The sequence below is a fragment of the Hydra viridissima genome, unplaced genomic scaffold, assembly GCF_058129835.1.
Source record: "Hydra viridissima isolate aposymbiotic clone 2 unplaced genomic scaffold, HvirCarnegie_v1 scaffold_1, whole genome shotgun sequence".
Lineage (NCBI taxonomy): Eukaryota > Metazoa > Cnidaria > Hydrozoa > Anthoathecata > Hydridae > Hydra > Hydra viridissima.
This window is the reverse complement of record NW_028324300.1, coordinates 7,226,571-7,252,697: the sequence shown is the minus strand read 5'-3', so window position 1 is coordinate 7,252,697 and position 26,127 is coordinate 7,226,571. Positions and strand designations below refer to the sequence as shown.

Sequence of the window (26,127 nt, the reverse complement as noted above, 5' to 3'; positions counted from 1 at the left end):
AGTGAACTAATAACACAAAAAAAAACTATATGTAATAATGAACCTTATCGATGTAGTTAAACAAAATTATGAAACACATTATCAGCTTACTACTTGTACAAATTTTAATATTGAAAAAATTCTGAATAGTAAAGTTATTATTGAAAAAAAACTTGTTGCTAGAGAAAACATCTTTTAATATTTCGCCAATCAAGTTCGAGAAGTTACACAACAGATTACAAAAAACACAGCAATTATAAGTTTATTTACTTAGCAACATATTTACATAGTAATTCTTATATCGTTTACTACGTTTTCTCCCGTTCATCATGCATTTTACTTTTCATATTGCATAAGTCCTCTCTTTTTCGAAACTAAGACACAATCGCAATTTTATTCGTAAATAGGTGAAATCCAGAAAATCGATTGCACAATTCCACATCATGTAACGAACAAGCCAAAGAGAAAAATAAATCATATATATGGTGTTGCTTGTTGTATTCCTAATTCTAAAACTCTCCAAGCAGAACGATGGTCGTATATTGACTGATCGCGACACATGGCCCAAACATAATTTACACTTTCTATGTTCTCCTGAAAACAAATTTTATTCTTTTAAAAACCAAACTTTTTTTTCTTAGAGAGTTACAAGAATATTATAAAAAATAACCTCTCCTCCTTCGATAATAGCCCCTTTTGAATCCTTCATGACACTCACTTGCTGAGCTTGAAACGTTAATATAAGAACAGGTCCTTGTTCCATTATCTTGGCCATTACAAGCTGAAAATAACAAACTTTCAATTTTTTCAACTATTAACATTCTATCAGTTGCATTTAATCCAAAAAGTATGCAACAAAATATAGCTTGTCACAACATATGCTGAAACTTAAATAGCCAATACTATACTTTACATCAACATCGCGAATATCTAGTATTCTTGATTCATTAACCAGTCCTAGAGCAGCATTGTGTTTGATTTGTGTGGATAGAATACTGAACACCTTAACAGATAGAAAACGTGTTTAACATATGGTAAGACGAATAAAAAGAAAAAGTTTTTATGTAAACTGAAAAATTTATGAAAAACTATAATTAGGTTCTAACCCCTTCATGACACCAATCTTGTAAACACTCAATATCTCCACGAAGAAATGCCTGGAAAAATTTTTTTTAACAGAAGCATCGTTATAACTATTTGGAAACATTTTTATGATTAACGTAACTTTAAGATTTTTAACAAAGAGAAGTTCAAAGTTTCCCCCTTAAATCAGCTTTATGGTTATTAAAAAATATAGCATTTTAAATGATGCAGCTATACACTAAAAAATACTCATGCAAATTACTTTTTTGTGGCATACAGCTCCAGAAGAAGTGTCAGTAAAGATGCCTAAAATTTCAGGCAAAGTAACTACCTTGGAACATAAAATAAATACCTTGGGACATATAACGCTATAATAAATAAAACCAGGTTCAGTCATCTAAAACTTCGTCTGGAACCGAACGAAGAGGTTTTTTCGCTTAAACATTTTTTAGCTTGTATATCATTTTTAGTAGAATATATAAATTTAAAATTGTGAAAAAAGAAATAAGCTTTTTAAAACACTAAGAAATTTAAATTATTAAGGAAGCTAAAATACCTCTAAAACTGTTGGTATTATTTCAAACTCGCATTCCTTAATAAATTTTTCTTTGTTAAAGGAAGGATCAATTTTTGTTATTTCAGCTATTGTGGCAGCTTGCTCTGATTGAGAGAACACATCACCTAAAAGAATTATTTTTTTTTGGTTCTAAAATTTTCCTTTAAAAGAGCACTATACAAAAATTTTTACCATAATAATTTGGCATTTACACTAAGCACTTACTAAACACATCTGAAAGTTTATTAGTAACAGCTCTTGTTGCTCTAACTATTACATTGTCTGATTCATCATACTTTGTTTTTAGGGAAAATAAACCTACGGAAGCAAAAAGAATAAGAAATTTACAAACTAGCTAAGGTAAGATATACACGCAATTTATTTAATCCAAAATAAAGCAATACATGTTAGACCAAATAGCTACAATACAAAATGTAAACCCACCTGTAACCATAGGGTTATTATCTCTAAAGTTTTTCCATTGCTCTTGCCACTTTGAATCTTTGTGTAAGACCACCTCTTGCTCATCTCTAAAGGTGCAAAATAGTGATAAAAGCTAATTTTTGTTGTTTTTGTTTCACTAATTTTTGACTCCTAATTTCAACTTAGTTTAAACACTCAGAAAGAGCTTGAACAAGCAGTGAAAGTAGTAAGCTAGATTGTTAATATTATAAAATGCTTTGATGTGTGCTGGCATAATAAACCTGATCATTTGCATAAACGCCAACAAATTGTATAATATATAGTAAAATATTTACATATTTGCTTCAATCTTCTTTTCTGTTTTGTTCAACTGCGTACGTCTTTTCAGCTGCTCTATTTTAAAAAGAAGCAGTCAATAGAAAAGCTAGAGTAAACTTTATCAAGGTTGGGGGTCCACTGTGTGCTTTAGAACATATATAACACCCCCATTAAAAACACCCACTAATGACTTTCTTTACAAAATAAAATTATTAATGGGTGTTTGTAATGGGGGTGTTATATACATTGAAAATGAGTTTCTTTTAGTTTTAAATTTTTAAAAAAAATCACAACATTGATTAATCAAAAAAGTGCTTGAGGGTTTTTTAATAAGTTTCTTATCTAAAAGAGAGCGGAGAACATAAAGAATAAAAAAAGGAATAAAGAAACTACTTATGGAGGAGGAAATGGAATGAGGAAAGGGAATGATAGTAAGTTAACCTATTGAAAGATTTTTTCATCACAAAAAAATTCAAACATTTTTAATTAATAACTTGTACATATAAAAAAGTTGATCATTAGCAGTTATAACTGTTAAGGACCAAAATCAAACAACTATTACCTAAAAAGGTTTAGTACTTGCTAACATCTTGATAATAGAGATCATTAGTTTTTCTTAATGATCATTCTTATTAGGCTGATAATTAAGATACAAAAGTATCTTACTAGTCAGCCTCCTTATGTAAAAGCATTTTAGCTCAATACACATTTATGAAATAATGATATTATGAAAAAGAGAACAGATTATTAGTTGTATATCTTTGATAAACTCAAAAAATCTTTTATATTTAAACAAACATTTAAAAAATTTTAAAAAACATTAACCTCATATTTTTTATAGTTTCTTTAAACAGTGTATAAAGTTGCATCTCACCTGGACGTTGATATGGTCGTGATTCTTTGGCATCAAAAAGATCTTCTTTTACTTTCGAAAATGCCTTGATAAAATTAAGATTTTTAAAAATAATAAAAAAAAGCTTTTTTTATTCTATTAGAAACTAAAATGTGTTAAATAATCCTTGATCATTAAACTAAAGAAAAAAATTCATTTGAGAAAACTCTGTTCAGTTGACATCATTCTTAATTCAAAAAGGTTTTTTATAAATATTGCTTTATATCTATAATATTTCATTTAATAAAAACAGGTGTTTAGATAAATATTGAAGAAATTTATTAATTTAATTTAACAAAGCCATTAATTGCAGCTCTTTATTGCTACCTTTGATGCAGTCCTAAAAGTCTCAGTTTTTTCTATTCCTTCACTGTGTTTTGATATTGTGGATGCTGCTTCCTTAGCAGATTTACCCAACTAAAAAAAAAAGAAATTGAATTTAAAAATAGAAGAAAGATGATTTTTGATTTTTACTTAAATTTAGTTATTTAAGGAAAATAGATAACTTGGTAAAAGTTGAATATAAATAAATAAAACTTGATAGAAGAGAAAAGAAGGATAAATGCAATTCATAATAAAACATATGCAATCATAAGCCAGAAAAAAAGAATGAAAAAGATATAGTAATATACCTCATATACTCCTTCTTGACCTTTTTTAAAAATTTCAGATTTAGTGGCACCTTCATATAACTAAATTTTAAACAAATTAGCGTTTCAAATATGCATTTTTCTTTGATTGATTTGTCATTTTAAAATATTAATAGAAAATAACAAAAAACGCTACAAAATTTATTCTGCAATTACAGTGATGTGAAAAATATTAGAATCAATGTGAAATGTAATTGATTTGTTTCAGATTTTTTTTTAGCTTTTCATTTAGATAAAGTTAACAACAGTGCTTTGTTTACTTTATTGTACTTATAGAAAATTACAAAAATTTTATGATTTTAATCATTTTATCACAAGTTTTGAAATTTAGAAGTTTGTTTGGTTTTCTGACTTTGGTACAGATGTTCAGATTGCCCAAAGATGCACTATTTTACCAACTTTTATTATTAATTTCAAGTTGTTTATGACTGTAGAACAGTATTTGTCTTCCTAGAAACGTTATGACATTTAACTGTTTTATTTTTAATCATTAAATAATAAATTTTTCTTCTGTGATATTTATCAATGGGCAAAGTCACTGAATAAAGTCCAAAAAAACAAGCAAAGTTGAAGCCCTTATAAAATATTATCCACTCTCTTAAAGGAACCAAGAAAGTTGATCTTAAAACACCTCGTGCTATTTGATATGGAACTAAGATTGTCTCAGAAATGCTGGACTTCTAGTCTAAAATTGGTTATATTGCCTTGTACCAACCGATTTTTAGTGATAGAGTGTAGGAGAAAAACTGCTGAACAATAACCAAACAATCAAGCAGGTTTTTAGCAGTTGAGTTGAGCACCATCTCATTAAGTCAGGATTCCTTTGTTGCTCACCAAAAATACAAAGAAAACAAAATGACAGTAAAAATTATATGACCTATGTTAGGTAAAAGTATCAGATCATATCAATATCAAGTCTTCTTTTGTTGGTATGAAATGTTTCCTGACTAAGACTAACTTTTTTGACTTTTTTAAGAAGGTGTATCAAGTTTTAGCTGGGTTTCAACTTTACCTTTTTTTTTAAGCTTAGCAACCTTGCCTATTAATGAGCATCACAGAAGAAAAATTAGCTATTTAACAATTAAAAGTGAAACATACAAAATTAACTATTTAACAATTAAAAGTTCAACATACAAAATTTAAATGTCATAAAGCTGCTAAGTACACAAAACTGTCCAATAGTAGAAAAAAAAACTATATAAAAAAGGATAAAGCATGTTAGAATAGTGTTTATTTATAGACAGCCTGAGTATTTGTACTAAAATTAGAAAGTTAGACAAGCTAAAAAACCCATCCTTCACCCAAACAAATCAATTCTAACATTTTTCACAACACTGTATAAAAAAATTTAATGGTAAAACTATTTCTAAGTTTTTAGCTTTTACTATAATTACATAAAAATTAATATTATTTGTAGCATTGTTATTTGCAAAGGTATAGGCAAATAACTTCTAGTCAGACCAGATAGTAAAGGTAACTCATTTTTATCTTGATTCCAATACTCCAATATTCAAAAGTATTCACATTCCTTTTAGGTAAGACTATTGTCTGATACATTCAAACATCAAGGGTTGCTTGAGCTTTGATTGGCTTAACTGTAAGGTCCCAGGGTGCTGCACTGAAATTTGCCTCCTGTCTTTCAAAAACTCAAGGTCCACTGGATACATAGTTTTGTCAAGGTCTGATGTTTTTAGTGAAGTATAATCATCAACCAATGACTCATAGAACTGGATTGTGGTTGGGTGATTGTCAAACAATTTCTTGATAGCAGTTTACCTCCTTTTTTCACTGTTTGCTATATTTTAAATGTATATCCTTTATAATATGGATGCAGAAGTGAAACCACATTATAGTATTTAACTTCAATGCCATTGTTGGGTAGACTTTTCTCAAATTCTTCCATGAAGTTGTATAGGCATTCTGCAACTTGAGGGTCACACTTTTCAACGTCATTAACGGTTCTTTTGCAAAGCAAGTGGAGATTTTATGTCTTTTTGAACTTTATGCATGGTCACTTGATTTTCAGAAGACCAGGAATCAGAGAATTGCTTACATTCTGCCAGAAACAGTAAAATGTTGTAAATATCCTCTTATAGTACTGGACTTATCAGCCTCTTTATTTTCATTATCAGCTTTTTGCATCTGGTAAAAAAATAGTGGGTGGTAGAATTTGAAAGAAAATAACAGAGTTATAAATGTTAAAAAGGATGCAAATTACAATGTTTCAATAGTAGATAGTTCATAAGAAGTAAATACATGAACTACAAGACACATTGATATGTTTTGACTAATTAAAAATATTTTTATCAAAAATTGTCATATTTTACTCAGAAATTAAGGTTTTTGTGCATTTGAGCACATTTACACAAAATTACTGGGATAAAATATACTAAATTATAGTAAGAGTAAAACACTTTAAGTGAGCTTTAACTTAACTGGTGCTATCTCAAGACAGCTTAACCACATTTTTGCTTACTTCAAGCTTGGTAAAATAATTCCAAAGAGACAGTTTCTAGAAGATGGTTTGATTTGGTGTTGTTTTTGGTATACTAATCAGATTACTAAAGTAAGAACTTTGAGACTGGTGGTCTTTTTTGATTTTTATCAAGCTTATATAGGAGGCTGATTTAATTGTAGAAGGTAATTACTTAACAACTATCTGACTTGATAAAAACAAAGTAATTTTTTATGGTATTTTACCATAATATTACTGCTTTTACTAACTTTCTTCACAAATTACCGGAATTACCGATTTTTACCGCTTTAAGGCAGTTTTACTGTTTTTACAAATTTTTACTCAACTTTACAGATTTTACGCAACTTTACCATCTTCTGTAATAAGAAAGTGTAAAAATGCGTAATACCATGGACGTTTAAGAGATGGATGTGCAACTCATTGTTTTATATCAAGGAAGCCACAGAAATCAGTGAGTCATGCGAGTTTCCGACAAACTCTAAACTTTTACCTGTCAACAAAAAAATCTATTAAAATGGCTGACCACAGTTTTAAAATAGAAGCTCTGATCAGGTGGTATTTGTTTAAACTTTTATTGCATTTATTTAACAAGACTGTTCAGGATAAAGTAACTACTTCACTCATTGACAAATTACTAAACAAATTACACCAAGGTAAAGGAAATTAGTTGTCAACATGAACAGATTTTCATCATTTTTTCAAGATGAACATTTGTAAATTTGGGAACTTTTTTCATGTAAGCAAAGTCTGTCAATGATAAAATAGACCAGTAGGATAATTTTAAAATGACTAAAAAAAGTATATTGAAATATAAACAAATTGAAATAAAATTTTTTGTCAAGATCTTGTTTCATTCAACTCCTTGGTCCATCATTCACCAGCCTTAATTTTATGTATTTTTTTTAGCATTTTTTCTGATGTCACCATTTTTGCCTCGACTACTCTATAAGCTGCATAATATATATTCCACTATGCATTATTTTTTTGGTATGTGTATTTTCTAATGGTTTTTTTTATAATTCATTAGTAAAGCTAAACTTTTTAAAAAGTTATTCAAATTTATAATTATCTTGCAAAAAGCGGCCAGATATTTCATGTTTTCATTTTGCATATTTCATATATTATTTCATTTGTCATAAAAAGCACATAATAACCCAATAGCTTTTGTCAAATAAAATTTAGTGTATATATAGCTGGTAAATCATATTATGTTAATATTATGATAAATACTTAGTTATTCTTGCGGTTTGCCATAAATTGGCTTTTCTGAAATCTTAAAAACTGTGAAATTTTTTTCTTTATTGTATTTACATTCATTTTATGTATATTTATCCTTTACTGTATATATTTCTGTTGTTAAACATAAAAATAGAAAATTGTATAATAATTGTATAACAGGAAGTCTACAGCAATATAATAGATTGAGTAGTTCCCTGGACATGAAACCTTTGTGCTCTAGGTAGCTACAAAACTAGTTGATTTTTGTATTATTTATTATATCTTTAGTTATCCATGTGCTAAAGTAGTTAAGTAAATGATCTCAATTTCTATATCATCATCAGCGTTGTTTCTTAAAATTTTAAGAATGTCTATCTATATAAAATTAAGCTTAAAACTTGGTTCTATTTCTTTTATCTTGAATAACTAAAAGGAAGTTGGTGTGACTAGTTAGACAAGACCAAAACTTTTCGACGAATCCGACAGACTAATATAATTTCATTTCTATAGTTTAAAACAAAAGATTTGTAACATTACGAAACAAGCATAGCTCCCAAAAAAAACAATATCGTTGCACATCCATCTCTTATACATCAATGGAAATATGCATTTTATTGCATTTTACTGAAATTCTTTTACCGCTAGTGCGGTAACATAGATGCTTATAACTGAATACTACATTTTAAACAATTTTACATCAATGTTTTGAAGCCATATTGGTAAGACCCAGAATTTTTATTTTGGTTAAGCTAAAGCTTAATTTTAACTCAGTTATGTAAATGTAAAAGCAACAGTACTTTAACAATACAGTGTCAGATTTCAGCGGAGAATAAGACGCAAAATATAAATGGAACAAAAAAAGATCTAGGAGGTGCAGAGTGTTCTGCTTATGGATACACAAAAAAAGATATATATATATATATATATATATATATATATATAAATTTTTTATAAAACTTAAAGGTTTATTTGATTGCTGGGTACATAGCTGGTCTTAAAAATGAAAATACTAAAGAAATGCACACAATAAAAATAAAAATTGTCTTTATAAGTTATTTTGCTGACAAAAGAAACCTCAAAGTATACACATTAAAGGATTTATATATATTTGTTGGAGCTAAAAACTTAGATTATGACAAAAACCGTTTAGAAAGGCTGTTTTCAGCCTTTTTAAACGGTTCTAGTGATGATCAACCATACCGCTATGCAATTCTAAGTCAGTTAAAATCTAAAACTTAAAGCTAATTCTTTAAATTTAATTACATTTAGAACTTTTATAAAAAATATTCAAATCTGGTTAATGAACTTGATAGGGGTTCTTATTAGTTTAGCAGCAAAAAGAAAATTCCGAAAAAATAGCAACATAAACTTACTTTCTCCACAGTCTTGCTTACAGAATCTGCTGAACTCTTCACAGTTCCTTCAACTTGTTTTATGTAAGGAGAGACTTGTTCCTGAATTTAAAAAAAGTTCATAATTATTTTAATAAATATATTACTAAAGTTGTCTAGAGAATGCTTTCAGAACTATCATACTTTACCAATTGTTTAATGTTCACAATTGATTTTAGCTAGGCAATTCATCATGCCTGAAAAATACTAACAAATTTATTTTGAAAATCAATCCCTGAATTGCCAAACTAAAAGAAATTATTTTATTTCAAAATATGGCTCCTTTTTGGCATAAGAGATATTTTAATAAGTAAAATTACTGCATTTACTTGTTAAATACCATATAAGACTTTTAAATGAAATTTTGAAGCACACTAGAAATATTTTTTTCTTTAGTTAAATACATTTTACACTTGTTATGTTAATGTGTGAACTACATTAGTTCTTTACAAAGCTTTACATGCCATCTAAGTCCTTTTCCTAAAACTTACTATAATTTTTTAATTTTCCCAAATGCTATTTTTAAGGTTTTATTAGAATTTAGATAACTGGAGAAGTAAGAAAAAATTCTTTTGGAATACATCAGAAAAAACATATTTTTGGCGTTTACATTAGTGGTGCTATTCCTGGCCTCCTATAAAAAAAGACACATTAATTTATATTTTAACTAAATTAATATTATTAGCTAGCTAATACTTTCATGAATTGGCCTGTCGAGCAACTTAACTTAAGTGCTTCCCCCTGCCCCAGAAAGAGAAACCTATATGCATCACTTATTGAATTCATTTTTTTCATTGTTTTCAATGCTAGTTACTAGAGCTATGTACCATCTTGCTTTGTCCAAAGAAACAAATATTTTCTATACTACTGTGATCAAAAAGTAAGGTGAATTTTTTTATAAAATGAAAAATCTTTATTTATTCTTCCAAATCTGTATCGTCCCCCTCAAAATAATCTCCCCCGGCCCCAATGCACTTTTGCCAACGTTTTTTCCAGTCTTCGAAGCATGACGAAAAGTCCTCGGTAGGGATAGCCTTCAATGCGCGTGCCGATTCACGTTGGATCTCTTATATGGACTCAAAACGATTTCCCCGGAGTGGTCTCTTGAGCTTTGGGAACAGCCAGAAGTCACACGGTGCTAAGTCGGGCAAATACGGTGGTTGTGGAGCAACATGGGTAGAGTTTTTGGCGAAAAACTCACGAAGAACCAGTGCTGTGTGCGAAGGCGCATTATCGTGGTGCAAAATCCAAGAGTTATTGGCCCATAATTCCGGTCTCTTTTTGCGAATAGCTTCACGCAAACGTCGCATAACGCTAAAATAATATTCCTTGTTGACAGTTTGGCCAGTTGGAAGGAATTCGTAGTGCACGACACCCCAAAAATCAAAGAAAACAGTCAACATGACCTTGATTTTTGAGCGACTTTGACGTGGTTGCTTTGGTCTCGGCTCGCCTTTTTCACGGTATTCACTCGATTGGTCGGTTGTTTCAGGGTCGTATGCGTAGACCCAAGTCTTATCGCCAGTAATAATTTGTTTGTAGACGTCTTGATAGTCAGAAAGCAATGCTTCACACGTTTTAACGCGACGCTCTTTTTCAAAGAAATTGAGAAATTTCGGCACCAAACGTGATTTGAGTCTTCTGAGGCCCAAATGATCCTTCAAAATTGCTTGCACCGACCCAAATGATATTTCAACCATGTCAAAAAGGTCTCGAATGGTTAACCGACGATTTGCAAGCACCAATTCTTTGATTTTGTTGATGTGGCGATCATCAATCGAAGTCGATGGTCGTCCGGAGCGTTCCAAGTCATCAACACGTTCTCGGCCTTCTTTGAAGTCTTTGTACCACTTGTAAACATTTTTTTGAGACATAGTCTCTTCACCGAAGGCCTTTTGCAACATTCGATACATTTCAGCAGCAGAAATATCATTCCGAAAACAAAATTTAATAGCACTTCTTTGCTCAACAAAATTAGACATCGTGAAAATCGCCGAATGCACTTTTAATACTTCAGAAACAAGCGTAAGCAAAAAAAAATAATTATGAGTTTGACATGTAATTTGGCGCAAATGTTAATGACATTCCTACCAACTTAAAAATAAAAAAGATTGGACGATTCGAATAAGGCGGGAAGTTTAAATTAAAAATTCACCTTACTTTTTGATCACAGTAGTATAAACAATTTCTGTCACCTAAATGCCATGATGGCACTCCTGTACTTAGGTTGTTAGGAAAGTTTGTAGAACTCCCCTATAAAAAAAAAAAGAAGAGTTTTTTTTAATTTTATTTATACAAAGTTGCATACTTTTAAGCCATTTGTCAAACATTTTTTTATACTCTTTTTTGGGTATACTTTGGTATACTTGGGTTCTTTGGTATACTTTGAAGTAGCTTCGTTATGCGAGTTTTTTGACTTTCGACGTCAATATCGTCATCAAGATTTTTTTTTATCAAGTCGAAGAGCCAATAATCAGATGGAGCTAAGTCTGGTGAGTATGGTGGGTGGTGAATTATTGTAGTTCCAGCTTGGTTTAGACAATTTGTGACGGTTTGAGTCACATGGGGTCAAGCATTATCATGGAGAAATTTGAAATTGTGAGTGCCTGTTTTAGGTCTTTGCTTATTTATTTTGCATATAAGAGGTTTCAAACAATTTTTTATATAATATTTGCTAGTAATGGTGTCTCTCTTTTCAACATAACCCAAATGAACAACACCTGTTGTTTTGAAGAAGATGTAAAACATGTTTTTCGGCTGAGACCTGTTGCATCTTACTATAGTTCTTGGACTTTCACCTTCACTGTCCCAACTAGCATTAGCTGATTTGTGTCCAACTTGTCTCAAATAAAACCATGACTCTTCCCCTGTAATAGTATCACCTAGTCTCCATGGGCCGTTTCTGAAAAGGGATAAATTTTTCTTACATGTCTCAACTCTATTCTTGCGATTTTGATTGGTTAACTTGTGGGGTATCCAACATGATGTTAATTTTAATTTTTTAAGTGTGTTGAGAATGATTTTGTTCATTGTTAAATGATTAATTGATGTCAGGGCTTCAATTATATCATGTGTTGCATGCAAATTTTCTTCAATAATGACTTGCACACACTCAATATTCTTAGCTGTATACATGGTTTGAGGGTGTCCTGAGCAAGGATCATCTTCGAGACTCTCTCTATCATCTTTAAATAAAGTAGCATACTTGGCAACTGTACTATATTTTGGAGCTTGGTCACCATAAACTAAAACCAGTTCATCGGTTATGGCTTGTGCTAAAATTTCAAGTAGAGTACAGGTTTTAATATATGCTCAATATTCAAATTTTTCCACTTTTAAATTTTTTCTTTTAAATGTATATAATAAAATTTAAACAACTTTTTTAATAAACATTCAGAATATTTCAACAAGTACTTAAAATGTTCATGATTAAACACAGTTTAAAATTATATATAAATTTTAATTATTTCCTGTCTCATTGTATCTTTATAGATGAAGTTATATGAACTTCTTTAACAACCTAAGTATAGCATCACCAGACCTTATTTCTTTAAAAGTGAAATAATGAAATTGATCTGAATGAGATTTAATTTCAAAAAGATGACAGTAGGTAAGCACCTATTGAAGAAAGTTTCCAACTACAAACTTATTCAAATTGTAATTTGGCAATAAGATAATTCCAAGAAATAAACCTGCCTATTAGCCTCCAAGTTTGTATGGTATAAAAACAATTATTTCCTTTAATACCTTTGGAAGCAATTAGCTTATGTTTATAAACTTGCAGCATTTAATGCCTAGGAAGTCATTATTGTTATTCATAAGTTACAGTCAAATATAATAACTTCTTCAAATAGGCTTATAACCTTAACTTAATCAACTTAATCTGTTTTAAATGTAGCTGCTATACGCTAGTGCAACAAAAACTAAGTATTTCTAATTACCAAAGGTAAAACATTACTCATTTTTTGTTTGTCTTTATAATTTCAAGTTTTATCAGGCTTAAAAAGCCACCCTCTATATATATTTAATCAGCCAGAGAGGTTGTTGATTTTTTTGTATAAACTTGTTTAAGAAAGTTACTTTTTACAGTAAATATAAAGCAGCAATTTTTCCAGATAACAGTTTATCTATTTTAAATCACTTTAGACTGTCAAATTATAATACTGCATGAATTATTCAAGTGATAATACTGAATGGTCTATCAAACTTTAATACTGCATGAAGTTTTTTCCTCACTAAATTAGTCTACTTTCATTTACGAAAAATTAAAATAAACAGTATTTTCAATTTATACTTTTTAATCTGCCTATGAAATATTAGTTGAACTTTATCTGTCTATAAAATAGGCAGATTAATTCTAATTAATAAGATCATTAATACTATAACCTTATTTCATGACTATTCTATATCATATCAGTAACCCTTTAAAAAAAACCAAGCATAATTAAACTATAAATATTCTCATAAATAGAGATCTCATCTTTGTTTAACAACTTTACTTTTATTCGGTTAACAGTTGATAATTTTAACTTTGCTTCTTTAATTGCATCAGATTCATCAAATTTCTTTGCTTCTTCTTTAAATTTCTTTAAATTTTCCTAAACAAAAAAAAAACAAATTTACAAAGCTGTACTATTCATCTAGTTAGTCATCAAAATTATATCAATCATCATATAAATCATTCATCTAATTGCTTCTGCACAGGTATTTAAGATTAAAATAAGAAAAATAAGAAAGATTGATTATTTACAAACATATTAAGTAACATTAAATACAATTGAACAAAAAACTTTAAGTTAATAGTTAGTAAAACAGTGATCACAGTTATTATTACTGCTTAAATATAATTACTCCATTTAAATGTTATTATCACCAATTACATCTAATTTGATTAACATGTCTTAAAAATTTAATAAATGGATTAATAAATGATGCAATAAATGGTTTATGAAATAATTAATAATTACAGTAATTACTAAAAACTGAACAAATAAAATTTAAATAGTTAATAAATATTATTTACAATTAGTTTCTTCACTTTTACTAATCTGATTTATTGCAAAAGATTATAACAGTGATTTGCATCACTCATCAGCATTTGAGATGATTTTAGAATTTATATATTATAAATAATTTATATATTATTTATAGTACTGAGTATTTTGTTGTGTCTTCTTCTAAATGACTGGAAAAAAATGAAAATGTGCAGCATAAAAACGAACCAATACATTGGATGCCCAAGAGTTAGTTCAATTTGGTGGATTACTCCAGTTTTAGATCCTAAGTTTATATTTATACTGTCAAATCCTATGGCATAAAAAGTATCAGTTGCACCTTGATCTTATATGACTGAGATAATACTACTACTTTTATCCATGCTTTTTCCAGATGTTGGTGTGACATGGATGAGATCTCAGGTCACATTATCATCAGGAAACTCTCCATTAGGTTCTACTAACTATATATAATGTTCTTCTATAGCAATATCACTAAGTCACTTAACTCCCTCATTACCTTATATATATTTATGATATGATTGTTTAATTTTTCTAACTATTAATGGAAGAAAATTGAGAGTCAAATTCTTTCAGTTTTTTCCCAAAACAAAATCCCTAATGCTGCCATCCTTTTTACATAGATATCTTTAGAAACATACTACATCATACAAAAAATAATAATGAAACCTGCATTTGTTTATCTCTTTTCAACCCATCTTGAATGTTTTCAATGAATCGAGAAAAAAGACCTTTTTTTTCAGGAGGTCTTTGGTAGCATCTAACCTTCAAAAGTAATCCCAAAAATTTTAATTTGAAATCAGTTAGCTAATATTTAATATAAAAACATACATGTTAGAAATTTTACCTGCTGATTTTGGAGACATTTATAGCATAAGATCAAGTAAGAGTTATATTTTTTTTGAGCCAAGAGAGTAGGTAAATTGATTTGAAATGCAGAGTGCTTTTTTTCAAGACTTTTAAGCCATTTTATAGTAGCCATCTAAAAGTACTACCAAATGTACAGAAAGAAAAAAAACACAAGAAATGTTATTTTTTAAAAAAAGAAAAATACATAACTTCTTACAAATTACATACCACTTATATATAGCATACTTTAGCTGATAAACTTTTTAAATCATTTACTTTTAAGTAAAATTTTATGTTCAAAACTAACTCTTTTTAGGAGATTTATTTAAGATTTTTAAAGTAAAAAATCATGAACAGTTAAAATAACAGGAATGTATAAAAAATTTCTTTTGATAGTTTCAAAATATAGTTTATGAAATATATAAAAAAAAATGTATTACAATGATTGAATTGAAGAAACTAACTCTTATTTGAAAAAGAAATAATTAAACTCCTAAAAACTTAACTTAAACTCTTTTTTGAAAAACAATTTTTTTTTTTTTAACTAAAACAAATTGAGTTTAAACCATGTTTGAAACTTAAAACATTGACATAAGTTTATCGACTTCATTTTGAAAAATATTTCAAGCTTTTGTCGTTTATCTTAGCTATCACTATTATATATATATATATATATATATATATATATATATATATATATATATATATATATATATATATATATATATATATATATATATATATATATATATATATATATATATATATATATATATATATATATATATATAATAGTGATAGCTAAGATAAACGATAAAAGTGAACAGCAAATCTTTTACAATACAAAATCGAATAGGAATCTAATTTCAAGTCATCGTCTGTCGGTGTGTATCCCCGCCTAACCACACAATTGATTTAAAAAACCTGGGAGCTTATTCACCAAACTTTCGTTACGCTGAGGTTACGGAAATCGTAAGTTCATGTTACAATTTGGTATTCACCAATGTTTCGCAGCATTTCCGTAAAGTTAGGGTTGCGCATAAGTTGCGCTGAACTTACTCAAAATCTTACGCAAAAAAAACAACCGACCCAGACAGCCTACGACACTGAGCCAGAATTCCAGCGAATCATCGCACGCCGTGACGACTAGATTAGTAACGGGCCAGTACTGGCCCGAGTCTGGCATGCTTCTGGCGAGTAGTCGTACGCTATTGCGATGGCATTTGTTATTGGGCCAACACTGGCCCGATTGTGGCGGCTACAGAGTTCTGGCCGAATGTCGTTTTGCCATAACCGTCATTATTTTTGAATATTTTCTGCGTCATCCATGATGATTTTATAGACGCGAAGCCAAATGCTTACAAGATATGTTTTTTTATTATGCTACTATTAAAATATGTATTGTAATAACAATAGCAAATGTACGTTTGCTATTAATAAAAAATTTTGCTTTTTTTTTTAAAACGTATAGTTATGTTGTAATTAGAATTGCAATTGCTATATCCTAACTCTTGCAGTAGTAAATACTACTGTAAAAAGTTTAGATGTCGTATGATGTAAATAATGTAAATTTCACTTATGTTGGCACACATTACAGTAATTTTGTATTAAGGTAGCTATGTTTTTATATTAAACAGTTTGAATAACATTCATGCAAGATATTGATTTAACATTAAAACAGAAATGGTTAAAGAAAAGGCTATTCAAAGGTTAGAAGATAAAGTTTTAATCACAACAACTGTAAGATAATGACGTTTTTAGATAAACACCTTTTTTATACTATTTATATATAAATGTTTGTGTGTGTGAATATATATATATATATATATATATATATATATATATATATATATATATATATATATATATATATATATATATATATATATATATATATATATATATATATATATATACACAGTACTGTGAATATGTTTTAGACCACTTGCATAATTGGACATATTTACAATTTTTTTCCTATATAATTTTTTTAAAGCGTACTTAAGTTTAATAATATACAAGAAAAGTTGAAAGAGTATATTATTTTGAATAAATAAACAAAATTGATGAGAGAACATGAGGGATTTGTTTGTTTATTTATTAAAGCGATGTGTCATAATAACTACCGACCAAGCGTTCATCTAAATAAGAAATAAAAATAAACTGGTTTATAGTGATTCGGGTTCATACTCCTTCATTTTTTGTTTTTGACATTATAAAGTGCAGTGATAGAATGAATTTAGTACAATAATTATGGGTTTTTGGTACATTTTTAAAAAATTGTTATTTTTTATGAACACAGTTAGACAAATCGTTAAAAATAACTAAACAAAGTTATTAATTTGCATTTTTAGATAAATTATATATTAGTTTTCATTTTTAAATGTTTTGTTTTGCATTTTTAGATTAATTAAATGGGTAAAGTATCTTTAATAGAGAGACAAAACGTTATTGTGCTTCACGAAGAAGGGTTATTCGCAGCGCCAAATTTCGTCCAAAACAGGATATTCAAAGACTGCTGTTACAGAAATCATTAAAAAATTTAGAGAAACTGGCTCCCTTGAAGATAGAAAGAAAAGTGGTAGACCTCCTAAGCTAACAAAAGATGACAATAAATATTTAAAAACACTTTCTTTAAAAAATAGGAAAAAAACATCAACCGAGCTGGCAAAGGACATTAACACAGCAACTGGGAAAAATGTCAGCTCTTCTTGTATTCGACGACACCTACTCAAATCGGGATTAAGAGGGTGTGTTGCAATTCGAAAACTACGGCGTGGTAATAAAGAAAAACGACTTAAATATGCGAAACAACACAAAGATTGGACCCAAGAAAAGTTTAATCGGGTTCTGTACACCGATGAGTCCAAATTCGAAATTTTTGGAACAAAAAGACGCCAATATGTTCGAAGAAGAATTGGAGAAGCCTATAATCCCGAGTGTTTAAACCCTACCATTAAACACGGAGGAGGCTCTTTACAAGTTTGGGGCTGTTTATCTTCATCTGGAGTAGGTGATTTGATCAAAATAGAGGGGCGACTCACCGGGGAACGTTATGTGGATATCCTAAGGCACCATGCTGTATCATCCGGAATGAGACTAATAGGTCATAATTTTATTCTGCAGCAGAACAATGACCCGAAACATTGTTCCTGATTGGCAAAAAATTATTTAAGTAAAATGGCAAAGGAAGGAGTACTACAATTGATGACCTGGCCTCCCCAGAGTCCAGATTTGAATATAATTGACCATATATGGGATTACCTGGACAGAAAGAAGGTCGAAAATGCTCCCCGAAATTCTGAAGAATGTTTTGAAGTACTTCAAAGAGAATGGCACAACATACCCCAGGAATTTATAACTAATTTGTATGAACCTATTCCCCGGCGAATATCGGCTGTGATTAAGGCAAAAGGAGGACATAGTAGATATTAAGAGTTTTTTATGAAGTTTGACATTAAATAGTTTGTTATTGTTCCATATTTTTGTGTGAAATACATGTGTTTTAATAAGTTTATAATATAGAACTACAAACTTAAATATTAGAGAAGAATTCTCCGGGATTTTTTGAAAAAGTGTAAGTGGTCTAAAACATATTCACAGTACTGTATATATATATATATATATATATATATATATATATATATATATATATATATATATATATATATATATATATATATATATATATATATATATATATATATATAACGATGATAAAAAGACATTAGCATAACAACAACAAAGAAAAAATAGTAACAATATATATGTTGTTGTTATCTTTATTTTTGTTATTGTTTTTGTTTAGATTATTTTTACTTAGATTTGCTTAGATTAAGATTAAGCTTTAATCACAATAACTGTAAGATAATCAAGTTTTTAAACAAAAAACTTTTTTATATTATATTATATATATATATATATATATATATATATATATATATATATATATATATATATATATATATATATATATATATATACAGTGCCGGTTTTATCACTACCAGCGCCTTGGGCGAGATTTCTACGGCGCCCCTAGCTCAATTGAACCCCATACAAAAAAAGGCTAATTTTCGCCCCTTTATATTCGGCGCCCTGGGCCATCGCCCAACCAGGCCCTACCCTAACGCCGCCACTGTATATATATATATATATATATATATATATATATATATATATATATATATATATATATATATATATATATATGTATATATATATATATATATATATATATATATATATATATATATATATATAAATTATACATATATTCGCACACACAAACATGGCGCTACTCAACTTTCTCCCCCCCCCCCCCTAATTTTATGATTGATTCTGATAGAGAATTTTATGCTGATTCAGAAAAATATAAAAACATAGACCTGAAAATTAACGGAAAGTGCTCTAATTCGAAGTTAAAGTTGTAAAAAATCCCACTAAAAACCCTAATATTCGCCATTTTTTTTTCAAAACGCTTTTATTTTCAACGAAAATTAATTACCGTTACATTGCGCAATAAACAGACCTGGTTTCAATTAGCCTTACCATAATTATTTTAATGTATTGTAACGAAAGGGTTATAACCATAGAGTTCTCGCGTAACTGGGTGCTAATTCACTAAACTTTCGTAACTTTTGCGCAGCTCAGCTAAGGTTACGGAAATCGTAAGTTCATGTTACTATTTGGTATTCACCAATGTTTCGCAGCATTTCCGTAAAGTTTGGGTTGCGCATAAGTTGCGCTGAACTTACTCAAAATCTTACGCAAAAAAAAACAACCGACCCAGACAGCCTACGACACTGAGCCAGAATTCCAGCGAATCATCGCACGCCGTGACGACTAGATTAGTAACGGGCCAGTACTGGCCCGAGTCTGGCCATAATTAGCCTTACCATAATTATTTTAATGTATTGTAACGAAAGGGTTATAACAATAGAGTTCTCGCGCAACTGGGTGCTAATTCACTAAACTTTCGTAACTTTTGCGCAGCTCAGCTAAGGTTACGGAAATCGTAAGTTCATGTTACTATTTGGTATTCACCAATGTTTCGCAGCATTTCCGTAAAGTTTGGGTTGATTTTTTTTTAAATAAACCAAGTTTTCGTAATTACAAATCTATATCAAAGCATATTTTTCTGAAGGTAAATTCATAAAACTTCTGTAACAAAAAAATAAAACTAGTAGGTAAAGAAACGTAAACTGATAGAATAACAAGCCGTTATCAAGTTCTCAACCCTCAATTAGTTATTAGTAGTTAAAAGTTTTTAAATAATAGAAATTGATTTATAAAATAAAGGTAAAATACTTGAATTGTTTTCTTAAATAATAGTAAAATATGTTTCGAAAAGTATTTTATTAATAAGTTGTTACTAGTAATAATATCATATACTATTTAAAATCTAATAATTAGGTTTTTTATGTTTTTAAAAAGTACTTAAAAGGTACTAAAAAACTGCTATTACCAATATATTATACTGTTATAACAGTTTTTAGCTATGTTCGTTGTTAAGATTTTAGGATGTAGTTTATCATCATTAACGGCTTCAAAAATTTTATATATATACACTATTAAAAATTTCCGTTAAAAAACGGAAAAATATTCTGTTACTTGCACGGAAAGTATCCGTATATCCATGTATGGGATGTACAGATACATTATGTACGGAAATTTTCCGTATCTGCGGCTAAATTTTCAAATACGGAAGTTTCCGTTGTATTATTAATAACTGCAGTTATATTTAACATGTTAAACCGCCATAAGTGATGATTTTTCAAACTTTTATTTGGGTACACATTTAGCTTCAAAAAGAAATAGAAAAATTGGCCTTCGCTAAATCAGTCATATACAGTAACAACTTTTTTTATAATTTATTACTTTATTAAATATTAAAATGTTTCCTTACTCAAAAACTTATGCATTTTTATTTTTAGTTGATTCGAAATGGATAAGAAAGGAAATACTATATTTTTTTGCATTTGAGTTGATTTATTTATATTTTAGGAAACCAATATATATATTAGATAAAAATAAATTTTTATGTACAGTGGGGTGCAAAAAAAAAGCCACACTGACATTTTTTCTTGATTTTAAGTATAAAATGTATAATCAAGCAAAACAAAAAAAATTGGATGTGGCAGTGAAAAATTCAGGAAAGAAGAGGTATGTATATATATAAACTCATATTTATATAACAAAAATCATTAAAAAGACAGAATAATATGGGCACATTTAATATTTTACAAAACAACGAACGGATATAGAAATTGGACGAATTATTGAAGCTGCTGATCGAGGAGAGTCTCTTAGAAACTATGGAAAGCGTTTTAAACGGCAAAACTCCACTATTAGCAAATTGGTGAAGAAATATAAACAAAATGCTACAACTGAAAGGTCTATTGGATCAGGGAGAAAACCTAAAACTTCAAAAAAGGAAGATCCTTACATTCTTAACACTGTCAAAAAAGATCGTAAAATCACATGTAGTGAGATAAAACTAGATTTGAACCTTACTAATATCTCAAAGTGGACAATATCTCGTCGAATAAAAGTATCAGGTGAATTTTTTTCTGGAAAGCAAATAAAAAAACCATTTGTTAGTGAAATCAATCGCAAAAAAAGATTAAAGTGGTGCATTGAGCACAAAGATTGGACATGTGAACAATAGGCTAAAGTTATTTGGAGCGACGGGTCTCCTTTCATCTTGTTTTATAATGGTCGACTTCACTGTTGGAAATTAGTTGGGGAAAAATTCAACCCCCAAACATGAAACGCAACCATTAAACATGACAAAAAGGTCAATGTGTGGGGTTATTTTAGTGCACACAAAGTTGGACAACTTTACCGGGTGAAAGACACCATGGACCAGCATTTGTATCACAAAATCTTAGTTAATCAACTTGGACCAAGTATAAAAGAATTTTTTCCTAATGGTGACTACATCTTTCAACAGGATAACGATCCCAAACATACAGCACGGTTGAATAAGAGATATCTAGAATCTAAATTGATACCAGTTATGTCTTGGCCAGCACAGTCTCCTGATTTAAATCCAATTGAAAACCTATGGTCTATATTGGATAAAAAATTGAAAGAATGTAGGGCAACAAATGAAGATGAACTGTTCCAAACTCTTCTTGTTGGATGGAATGCTTTGCCAAATGACTTATTAAAAAGACTTTTAGACAGTATGCCTTCTAGATGCGCAGAAGTCATAAAAAATAAAGTGTGGCCAATTAAATACTAATACAACTAAAACTTGAAAAATACTTCACAAATCCTAATTTCTTTTTATTATATGTAATATACAATAATATCAAAAGCCTTTCTATCAAAATTGTTTTATATTACTTTCATTATATGAGTTTAAGACATTTTTTATTGCTTTTTTTTTTATTAAAAAATTGAGTGTGGCTTTTTTTTTGCACCCCACTGTAAATGTATATAGGATTATGTAATATAATTACATTATTATGTGCTAATACTTTATTAAAATTTTAATTTTTTTTTTTTTTTTGAAGTTGTTTATTTACAAATTGATTATTTAATCACGGAAAATTTAATATTTTATTGTAAATCAAAAATGATTTGTTTTAGATAATATTTTCGATAACATTCAATCTATTTTACATTTAAAATGTTCACTTTTTAAATTTTCATATGAACAACATTCCTTTCATTTACGAAAACTATACGGCAGTTGAGTTGCCACAACCTTTCTGTTGTTTAACGGGGAAAACGCATTGATTTTCAACGGAAATTTCAGTTTATATGCGGAAAACTTCCGGCAGCTACGATGACAAAACCTCCCGTTATTTAACGGAAATAAACGGAAAAAACCCATTGTATTTAAACGGAAATATCCGTTTATTTACAGAAACTTCTGTTTACATGTGATGGGTTTTTCCGTAAAATAACGGGAAGTTTTGTCATCGTAGCTGCCGGAAATTTTCCGTAGAAAGCGCGATATTTTTTTAACAGTGTGTAAGTACTCTCAATAAATGTTCAATAGATAAAACTAAAACTTAAAGTTTTGCAACTTTTAGTTTAAAACTGCAGTTGTTTCAGTTAAATTTAAGTAAAACTTGCAAGTTAGTCAATTTTCAGATTAAAATTTAAATATCTTCTTTTATTCTTCTATTATTCAAACTACACTTTATTTTGGTTTATATTTTCAAAAAATATGAACTTTTTTTAGTGTCAGAATTGTCAAAAGGTTTAAAAAAACGATCTGAAAATTGGACTCACGAACAGTTGCTTGTTTTGGTACAAGCATAAAATGAGAATAAAGAAACTTTAGATGGAAAATTTTCTCAAGGTATTATTTTTTAATGCTATTACTTCATTTCAAACTTAATAAATTTAAACTTAAACATATAATTTCTGCATTAAACTTATTTTTAACTATATTTTTATAATTTTTGAATTAGAATTAACAGTAACACTTGCTTTCAATGTTGCACCAACTAACTTCTTTTATCAGACGTTTTGCTGTAAATTTTGCTGAACTTTATCATTATTATTTCGACATTGTTTTCATTTTTTGAATTCAGAAAATCTAAGCATGATTTAATTGAATGTTACTACAGGCGGTTTAAATAACCAATTTAAAAAAATATTATATTGTATCAAGATTTAAGTTAATTTGCTGGTTGAATATGGTAATATGAGTATTAAATGCTTCTTCATATAATAGGTAGTGCATGTTTTGTAAATGTATATATTTGATTTTTTTTTCCAGGGATTTCAAAACTAACAAAAGATGGCATATGGTCCAAAATTGTTGATCATGTTTCTTCAATTGGTTCTGATAGAACAGTGCAACAATGTAAAAAGAAATTATCAGATCAAAAGTCAGACAGCAAGGCAAAAGCAGCTCGTATTACCTCTAGTTTGTGTAAGACAGTAGGAGGCATGGGAAGTGGTGAAGAACTGAACTTGATTGATCAAGAATTGGTCAACAAAATGCCAAAAGTTTCCTACATGGTATATTGATACGTATTTTAAAATTTTACCCTCATACATTTACCTTTTTTATTAAGTAAAGCAGGTTTCGGAAGAATCGTTACAAATGAAAATAATGATTTTTTTTAAACTTTAATTTTTATATCCAACCGTTAGGTCTATGTTTATAAAAGTTTTGATACAGATTTATAAAAATTGCTGTTCTTTATTTCAGGGAATTCCAGGAGGAATTGACACTCAACAAAAGCACTGCAGAATAGATCACGATGAAGAAGCTAACTTTGATATGATAACGGGGAACTTTGTTCTGCAACCCGTAGAAAAAATGAACAATCAGTTAATTAAGGTAAAGTTATTCTGCAAAGAATTATCTTCACACGCTAAATGTACAAAACAGCAATTGTAAACATTTTGATCTATATCTTAACCTTGCACTTTAAGTTAACATGTTCACTATAGCTTTTTATTAAAGAAGTTGTTTTATGTCATATTATCTTAGATGACCAATAGCAAAACTGTGCCTGAAATACTTAACGTGGAGTGTTTTAATGAATATAGCAAAACACATATTTCACAGCTTGATGAGAAAGAAGACTTTGTCAAGTTAAATATTTTTTTTTTACAAAGAGCACAAATATTAAAGTCATTATTTGTAGAAATTAATATTGAGCATTATATTCTTGTGTTGATATTTGTTATTATTTTTTTTTCATTGTTTCCTCTTTTGTTCAATATAAAAGTGATTAAATTTTTATTATTTTGTTCAAAAAAAAAAAAAAAATGTAAATGTTTAAAGAATCAAACTTTTACAAAGAGAAAAATTCCTTTGCGACGATCTTTATCTTCAATGGCTTCATTTTCTTCATCGCAGTCTTCTCAGTTATTGACTCCGCCTGATACTTCAACAACAGAAGTTCATCTGGCAGGTTCTTCACCAACTGCAGATCCTTTGTTGATACTACAACATGAAACTGCTTCTGAAATCCCGTTATTAAAAAAAAAGGTACATTTTACAGAAATAAGTTGACTTTAGTTTTTATGTTCAGAGAAAAAAATATCGAAAATGCTTTTAGGGTGTGTGAAACAATATTAAAGAACGTTGTATTCTTTTTTAACAAAAAACAAATTGAAAATAAAATATTTAAATGAAAAAATGTTTTTTTTTCTTTTAAAATTTCTTGGCTAAAGAAATCTACTTTGGTTTTGGTTTGTAAAAATGAAATAAACGATTAACAAATCAAAAGTTCAACCATTAAGAGTTTCTTAGGATTTAGTTAGTTTAGAGATAGCTCATTTATTTTGCCTTCTCATTCTAATTATGTCTCAACTTTAATAAGCAAAATTTATTTGTTTGTATATTTACTAAAAAGTCGTGACTTTTTTTACTGTGCGTTATGCTTTTTTCTTATCTAATTTAACAATACTTTATAGGATCACCGATATAAAAAACCGGTGAGAAAAACTACTAGTAGAAAGCTGTCGTCATCCAATGTGGATGAATATATGGCTAACATGTCAAAAATTGGTGAGGAAATTGCTGCAGCCGGACAGAGTATAGCCACTGTTCTCAGCCGTTCTATTCCGAGCGAAAACCTCCTCTTTAAAAGTATTGCTGAAACATTGACTCGCATTGCAACCTCAACAGAAAGTTTTGCCAACTCCGCTAAAAGAATTGCTTGTTCACTGGAAAAGATTGCTGCGGCTGACGCAGAAAATAAAGAACTGAACTTATAAGTTATTATTAACAGAAAATAAATTTGCACGTAACTAGATAAAGCAAGATATATACACATTTTTTGCTTAAAAAATTAGCACATCATTTAGAGTTTTTAACTACCAAAACGATATATGCAATAATATGAAGCAATTTTGCAAACCTTACATTCAATTTCATATAAAAAAAAGAGGAAAAGAGGGGTTCAGAATTGCTTAATCTGATCTACAATTATATTATAAAGAACTTGTAACTTTTTTCATTTAATATACAATTAAACTTGCCATAAATATTTACTTCTATCATTGAAATCTAAAAAATTGAAAAATTGTATACGAAAACTACAACACTTCATGGGGGCCTGCATGATTTTTTGATGTTTCTGATATGACACTTCCAGGCAATGTGCAAATTCTGCACTTTAGTATGTTAATGCTATCTTATTAACCCATTTCCATGAGATTTGGTGTAGTGGGGTAAACTTTTTGGTGTATTCTTGTTCTGAGACTCCAATCACTTCTTTATATTTGCAAATCAATCTCATTTGACATAAGCATGAACATACTTAAGTTTATATGCCTAAAAAATGTCATATCTAA

At 29.0% G+C, this 26,127-nt stretch overlaps 2 protein-coding genes and 1 pseudogene across 6 annotated transcripts in view; 1 reads left to right on the top strand and 2 right to left on the bottom strand.

The window, feature by feature from the left end:
• LOC149893136 (uncharacterized) overlaps positions 1 to 26,127 on the bottom strand; it is a 39,581-nt pseudogene that overhangs the window by 10,619 nt on the left and 2,835 nt on the right. Inside the window, exon 4 of the transcript XR_016453729.1 lies at positions 25,281 to 25,536. The product of XR_016453729.1 is annotated as an uncharacterized LOC149893136 (transcript). The remainder of the gene's footprint in view (positions 1 to 25,280; positions 25,537 to 26,127) is intronic.
• LOC145187400 (mitochondrial import inner membrane translocase subunit TIM44-like) lies at positions 219 to 15,016 on the bottom strand. The gene is made up of 15 exons (XM_090066287.1): positions 14,849 to 15,016; positions 14,671 to 14,766; positions 13,486 to 13,584; positions 8,969 to 9,049; positions 3,884 to 3,943; positions 3,579 to 3,668; positions 3,234 to 3,297; positions 2,377 to 2,434; positions 2,063 to 2,148; positions 1,844 to 1,936; positions 1,619 to 1,743; positions 1,086 to 1,136; positions 893 to 982; positions 650 to 760; positions 219 to 573 (listed from the first exon to the last, which is right to left on the bottom strand). The coding sequence occupies exons 1-15, from the start codon at positions 14,981 to 14,983 to the stop codon at positions 454 to 456; spliced, it is 1,359 nt and encodes a 452-aa protein (XP_089922413.1). The 5' UTR covers positions 14,984 to 15,016; the 3' UTR covers positions 219 to 453.
• LOC145185455 (uncharacterized) lies at positions 20,593 to 25,818 on the top strand. 4 transcript variants are annotated; one of them, XR_016444861.1, is made up of 7 exons: positions 22,836 to 22,940; positions 23,048 to 23,167; positions 23,591 to 23,835; positions 24,029 to 24,160; positions 24,314 to 24,417; positions 24,629 to 24,817; positions 25,246 to 25,452. XR_016444861.1 is itself a non-coding variant. In XM_090066304.1 (6 exons), exons 3-6 carry the CDS (start codon positions 23,764 to 23,766, stop codon positions 25,546 to 25,548), a joined length of 1,011 nt encoding a protein of 336 aa, XP_089922430.1. In that variant the 5' UTR covers positions 20,593 to 20,700; positions 23,048 to 23,167; positions 23,591 to 23,763; the 3' UTR covers positions 25,549 to 25,818. The 4 variants fall into 4 exon arrangements, 3 of the variants coding, with proteins under 3 accessions (XP_089922430.1, XP_089922435.1, XP_089922425.1); XM_090066304.1 differs by lacking the exon at positions 22,836 to 22,940 and adding an exon at positions 20,593 to 20,700 and having other exon boundaries at positions 24,314 to 24,817; positions 25,246 to 25,818; XM_090066309.1 differs by lacking the exon at positions 22,836 to 22,940 and adding an exon at positions 20,940 to 21,012 and having other exon boundaries at positions 24,314 to 24,817; positions 25,246 to 25,818.